This window comes from Poromitra crassiceps (assembly GCF_964638095.1).
Source record: "Poromitra crassiceps genome assembly, contig: HAP1_SCAFFOLD_720, whole genome shotgun sequence".
Lineage (NCBI taxonomy): Eukaryota > Metazoa > Chordata > Actinopteri > Beryciformes > Melamphaidae > Poromitra > Poromitra crassiceps.
This window is the reverse complement of record NW_028151688.1, coordinates 52,501-59,135: the sequence shown is the minus strand read 5'-3', so window position 1 is coordinate 59,135 and position 6,635 is coordinate 52,501. Positions and strand designations below refer to the sequence as shown.

Here is a 6,635-nt window from a genome sequence, read left to right as displayed (position 1 = left end):
TATCTCTCTCTCTCTCTCTCTCTCTCTCTCTCTCAAGTTGAGAGATGTCTTTGCCACAGCCAGCGTTTGGAAGAGAGAGAACAACAGTCATATGGATAGATGTAGTAGAGTCATCTGTAGGCTAGGTATGTACAGAAAATGAATTGGAAATTCAAGAGAAATGTTTATATAATGCATTACACTTTAATCATGTTATGTTCCACCGAATAAATCAACTGTCTGTAGATTAAGTCGATGGAAATTAGACTAAAACACTAAAACAATTCCGATGACTAAAATATGACTAAAACTAAATGGCACATTAGTCAAAAGACTATGGCTAAATTAAATCAACATTTGCTGTCCAAATGAACAGTGTGAAAGCCAGAGGCCACAGACAGAATCAGAATGTGTCAAACTAGTGGATCAGCATAAAACCATCTTGTGGGACACACTGGGACACACGCCCCCTCTTTCAAAACAGAGTGTAACTTTCCCAGCAGCAGCCGAGAGAGGTTCAGCACCAGAGAGGCAGACAGCGAACTCATAAGCAAAGCCCTGCACTACACAAGCCCCATACAACCAGGGGTGGAGTGGTGAATGCAGAGGTGGGTAAACTATCCAAGGTGAGTAGTTTACCCCCGTGTTTCCCCTCATTGATCGATACCGCTGATGTGAAAATAGATTAGTAAAATCTCTGCCTCATTTCAAAGAGGAGGGTAAACTGCGTTTACTTGGGTTTACCCTCCACTACGCCCCTGCATATGTCATCAAGCCATCGATTCCCCCTTTGAAATGGGCTTCTCCCACATCAAGGAAAGCAGATGTGATGCACGCACGCACGCACACACACACACACACACACACACACACACACACACACACACACACACACACAGGCTCTTACCGGAGGAGTGTCCTCGGTGGGTGGCATCGTGGTCGCTGTCCCCCTGCTCGCTGTCCCCGTGCCCGCTGTCTTTAGAGCTGACCAGGTCTGCCTCCTGGAACGCTGAGCTGCAATATTGCATCACCAGTGTTGGAGTGGATTACTGTCATTTAACTACTTTTTTGCAGTAACTACTAATTTAACTAATTACTTTTTCAAATTTAGTAACTCAATTACAATTACTGAAATGTAAATGGGCTAGTTACTAGTTACTTTAGGATGTGAAAATAGCAGACAACTTCAGAGTTGTCTGCTACTACAGCCAGAGCCCCAGAGGCTAATGACCTTGAGTAGGCTATAAGCCCCAGAGGCTAACAACCTTGAGTAGGCTATAAGCCCCAGAGGCTAATGACCTTGAGTTGGTTATAAGCCTTGGAAGCTACTGACCTAGATTAGACTATAAGCTCCAGGGGCTAATGACCTTGAGTAGGCTATAAGCCCCAGAGGCTAATGACCTTGAGTAGGCTATAGGCACCAGAGGCTAATGAATTTGAGTAAGCCATAGAGGCTAATGACCTTGAGTATAGGCTATAAGCCCCCAAGGCTAATGACCTTGAGTAGGCTATAAGCTTCCCCAATAAGCAAAAGTATCCCATGCAGCTACAATAGTAGATAAATAGACAGTATGTCTTGTCCCACACTGTGCCACAGCAACACTAAAATAATGTGTGCATTAACAAGACAATCAAAGAAGTAAGGCAAATATTACTTTTCCTAGTAACTAATTACTTTTATTATGTAATCATTTAAAGTAATTAAATTGCTTTTTGAGAGAAGTAACTAGTAACTGTAACTAATTACATACTTTTCAGTAACTCGGCCAACACTGTACATCACACACTTCGCCTTGCATTTACACGCTTTCCAATAACATGCCTGACCTAGCAGTTACCCAGTTATTTGATGTGATTGTTTATGCACAGACAGCCTCTTCCTAATCCTCCAGATCCCATCTCGTCCTCTTCCCCATCACAGTAATTAGCGTTATCAGCAGGCTATCAGACTAATGCTGTTAGAGCAGTGGTTCTCAATGCGGGGTCTGGGGACCGCCAGTGGTCATGGAGGGGGTTCCCAAGGGTCCCCACCACATTTCTGAGTTGTTAAACTCCAACATTTTTTTTTTTTTACAAGAGGTTAACACATTTAGAGAATGAAGATGAATGACTGTTTTGATCATAGTTTCTCTGTTATCTCTCTACCTACAGTACCATAGAGATAGTCTGGACAAAATCATATCTGACAATAGAAATGTCCCACAGGAATGAGTCCTAAAAGCCAGAAGAACTTCCTGGTTCCCTTGTCTGGAAGTCAATGGGATTTTATATGGGGATTTTGGTGAAATGTCTGAAAGGTCTAATGGTTAACAAAGGTTTATGAAACTGAGACCTTTGTGTTCAGCAAGATAAATTAACACCACTGTTATGACTTTTGAAGCAATTTCTGGCGATCACATTTACGCTTCAGAAATCATCAATGTGAAGATTATCTTGCTGAACACAAATGTCTCAGTTTCATAAACTTTTGTTAACCACAGACCTTATTTCAGACATCTAACAAAAATCCCCATACAAACACACATTGACTTCCAGATGAGGGAACTCAGCGTGAGGCTAAATTCCAGGTTGGCCTACAGAAATAATATGTCATCCCTGCAGTACTATAGCTTACTGCAGCCATTCACAACCTGTGGGCCCACTGTTGGGCCACAAATGTATTGCAAGTGGGCTGCCAAATCATTTGCAAAACATTACAATCTTAGTGATTTATTATTATTATTATTACTACTACTACTACTACTACTACTACTGATGATGATGATGATGATGATGATGATGATAATAATTATATTATTACTACTACTATGTACAAGAATGCATTTCTCCATTATTTAATTTCTAATCAATTATTTGATAATTAGCCTATTGCAGACAGCCCCTCCCTTTTAGTTTCTGATTTCTGTGTGGTGCTGATGGACAGCTCCTGTTATCATTAAAATAAAAATCACACCCAGGCATTGAAGTAAGCGGTGCAGATTTGCAGGTCCGATCCTTCTCCTCCACCCCCCTGTCCCCACTCTTTGACACTGTGTGTGTGTGTGTGTGTGTGTGTGTGTGTGTGTGTGTGTGTGTGTGTGTGTGTGTGTGTGTGTGTGTGTGTGTGTGTGTGTGTGTGTGTGGCAAAAGTCTCGCGAATGAGGAAATGAATTCTCCATTGATTTGAACGGCTATCAACCTTGAGACAAGATATGCTCTCTCTCTCTCTCTCTCTCTCTCTCTCTCTCTCTCTCTCTCTCTCTCTGGGGGAGTTGCCTAGGCTAACTCTCGTCCACATACATCTCGTGCTCACACATCCCCCGTGCTTACATCTCATACTAGTAACACAATATTCACTTATAGAAGCAGCTGTAACGCTTAAAAAGTGCTCTGATAATTCATTATTTCACCTCCATACTGTTTATGGTCGGATGTGGGCCGCGGACACTTTTGAGATTTTCAAGTGGGCCATGAGTCAGAAACGATTGGGAACCGCTGGACTACTGTATAGTAAACAATGCTGTAGGGCTCTATCTTCCCACTGGCCTTAGGCGCTAAACTGGCGTTAAACGCAAAAAAACACGCTTTACCCCTGCCTCGGGAAGATAGCAGCATGTTTTTAGTAGGGATGGGCATTTCTAGCAAAAACACTATTCGAAATTCGCTGGCCAAATTCGAATTTAATTCGAAATTCGAAAATAAAAATAAAAATGTAAAAAAAATTAAAAATGTAATTTTTTTTTTTTTTTTTTGTGAGTGAAATGTTGCATTGTCTCCCCTGATTCTAAGTCTACGGCTTCATTAATTAATATAAAAAGCTTCTGCTGTGGATTTTTAGCTCAAACAAGCATTGCACCACTGAAGTAAAGAACATGTTACATGACATTGACATTTTCGAAAATAAAAAACAGTTTTGACAATCATGAGTGGTTCATTAAATATTTAGTAGGCTCAGGTCTGAGTGCCAAAGGGGTGCCAAAGTCACCCCCTCTCCCTCTTCATGGGATTTCATCCGCCATTCATTTTTCCATAAACCTTGCTTAAAATGCTTATAAAAATTGTTTTACTTGCTCAAACCAAGCGATTTGACTATACTTAGAATCAGGGGAGACAATGCAACATTTCACAAAAAAAAAAAAAAAAAAAAAAAAAAAAAAAAAAATTCGAATTTCAATAATAAAAGTCGACCTTGATAATAACAACGATTATTCGAAAATTCGAAATTCGATGCCCATCCCTAGTTTTTAGGCCCCGAAATGCGCTTTACGCCGAAGAGGCGTGGCGCAGTGCCAGAATAGGCCAGAATGGGCGTTTCGGCCTTAAATACCGCCCTAACGCTATCTTCCCCCCTGGCGTTAATTTAGCGTTTAGCGCTTTTCAAAACCAGGCCTTATTCAGTGTGCCGGAAATATTAATGTGCGTAATTGCGCGCAGCTCTCCTCTGCCATCTCACTCTCTCTCCCCCTCTCTCTCTCTCTCTCATTCGTTTACTGCACTTCTCCATTGAGCACAGTGTGAATAATTCTACGCTTAAAAGGCGTGGTTATAATGCTTAACGCCGCGCGTAGTGCCGACACGAGAATAGGCAGTGTGCCGGTCCACGCCCACTAATATGGGCTGCGCCTGGCGCTAAGCGCTAATGTAAGGCCAGTGGGACGATAGAGCCCGTACTCTATTAGGGGTCCTTTATATGAAAACGGTTGAGAATCAGTGTGATAGAGTGAAGTAGGACTTCACAGACGTGGATTACACAATGTAATAGCAGAGATGCCGATTGCAAGGCTGACGTCTGTGTGTGTGTGTGTGTGTGTGTGTGTGTGTGTGTGTGTGTGTGTGTGTGTGTGTGTGTGTGTGTGTGTGTGTGTGTGTGTGTGTGTGTGCGCGTGCGTGCGTGCGTGTGTGTGTCCATATTTACCTGTTGACACGCCTCGGTCTGTCAACGAGGTAGCCGAGTTCAGCTCGCTGGTGTTTGGTCTGAAAGACAAGGGGATGTTTTTTTTACATAACCCCATTAGCATAGAGCAAAACAACAACAACAACAACAACAACAACAACAACACTTCAGCGAGCCAGCCAGGAGTGATGCATCCCACACTGTGCCTGTTCATGTTAGGTATGAAATGAACATGAGTCGTGAGGCTAGCACTTTCTATTAAGGTACACATACTCACCATGAACTAACAATTAGCATGCAGATTGGTAGCATATTGGCTGTTCAGTAAAGTTATGTAATTTTCTGAACTTACCAGACTGTTCTAGCTGTTCTATTATTTGCCTTTACCCACTTAGTCATTATATCCACATTGCTGATGATTATTTATCAAAAAAACTCATTGTGTCAATATTTTGTGAAAGCACAATCACCCCTAAAATATTGTCACCATGTCGATATTGAGGTTTTGGTCAAAAATATTGTGATAGTTATTAGTCATTATAAAGCACTTTAATGTTCGCTCCAAGAAAAAGCAATGTAAAAATATTTCTTGTATTTTTTTTTATGTTATCAGGGCCCTAATATAATAACAAGAATTCAAAACCAACAAATGTCAGCATGTTTGTTAGATAGTTAAAAGAAATCATACTTATGAAATTATTTTGGCATAACACTAAATGTAACATATTAACAACAATGCATGATCAGAAGTGTTTTTATTCCATAGAAAATAGTCTATTTTAAACATGCTCTACCAAACGGTTGAGTTGCCACACCATATAATCTTTTTTACCATGAATTGACAACTCAACCGTTTGGCAGAGCAGTTTAAAAATAGTATTTGACCCTTATAAGACTTTTTTTGTTGCAGCAAGTGACATAATTCTGTCGAAAAAACTAAGCTTACATTTGAAAATTCAACCAAAATGAGTCCACATGTCAGGAGTGATTTCTTCTCCTGCATCTCCGCTGCGGGCATACTGCATTCATGCGTAATTGCGCAGCGTACTGAGAGCCGGCGATGAGTGATGCTGCTCTATTTGAAGTTGAATTTCGTTCCACCAGCACGCATTTTATTAATCAGCTATTTTCTATTCGTTTCTATTAATATATATACATCGAATCCCACCAATTTAGCCCGTCATTTTCCCCTTGGCGGACATAAAGACACATGCTTCCGTCACTGTCTGCTTGATGGGGAGAGGGTGTCTCTCTCTCTCTCCCCCGACGAGGGAAGTGGAGAGGGCTATTGCGGTGCTATTAAATGTATAATGGTTGGAAAAGATCAACATTTGCCTTTTATTTTCGCCTACCCTCTCCTACCTAAAGTAATCTAATGTTACACCACAGACCTGTATGGTCGGGAATTATGTAGCCTAATAAAACCATGACAAACGAATTCTCATTTTTAAATCAAGGTGTGTTTTTTCTGCAATGTAGGCAATAGTTGAAAATCAACATGGCATTCCGAGGAGAGAAGAGTGTGTGCAGGCGCGAGTGGAGTGACATCCATGCCGTGCGTAAATGGATCCAATCAAGGATTTCCTGCACTGCACGGAGATGTGGAGACTCAGGCGTACGTCTGCGTTTGCGCTAAGACCAGTTATTTCCTGGTGTTAAAATTGAGAGCACCCAAGGCGATTTTTTTCTAACACATTGCGCTGGAACGCCTATTTTGGAACGGGCAACTCCCAAACCTCTCTTTGCGCTCGCCACATACCGACGGTATCTTCGCCACAGCGCT

The 6,635-nt window shown here is 41.5% G+C and overlaps 1 protein-coding gene across 1 annotated transcript in view; it reads right to left on the bottom strand.

The window, feature by feature from the left end:
* Positions 1-392: 392 nt before the first annotated feature.
* The window catches only part of LOC310771510 (protocadherin-10-like), a gene marked incomplete at both ends in the record, with an annotated part of 17,159 nt that continues 10,916 nt past the window's right edge, over positions 393-6,635 (bottom strand). Inside the window, 3 exons of the mRNA XM_083664106.1 lie at positions 393-397; positions 887-993; positions 4,874-4,932. Of these exons, the coding sequence (XP_083520232.1) occupies positions 393-397; positions 887-993; positions 4,874-4,932 (171 nt within the window). The remainder of the gene's footprint in view (positions 398-886; positions 994-4,873; positions 4,933-6,635) is intronic.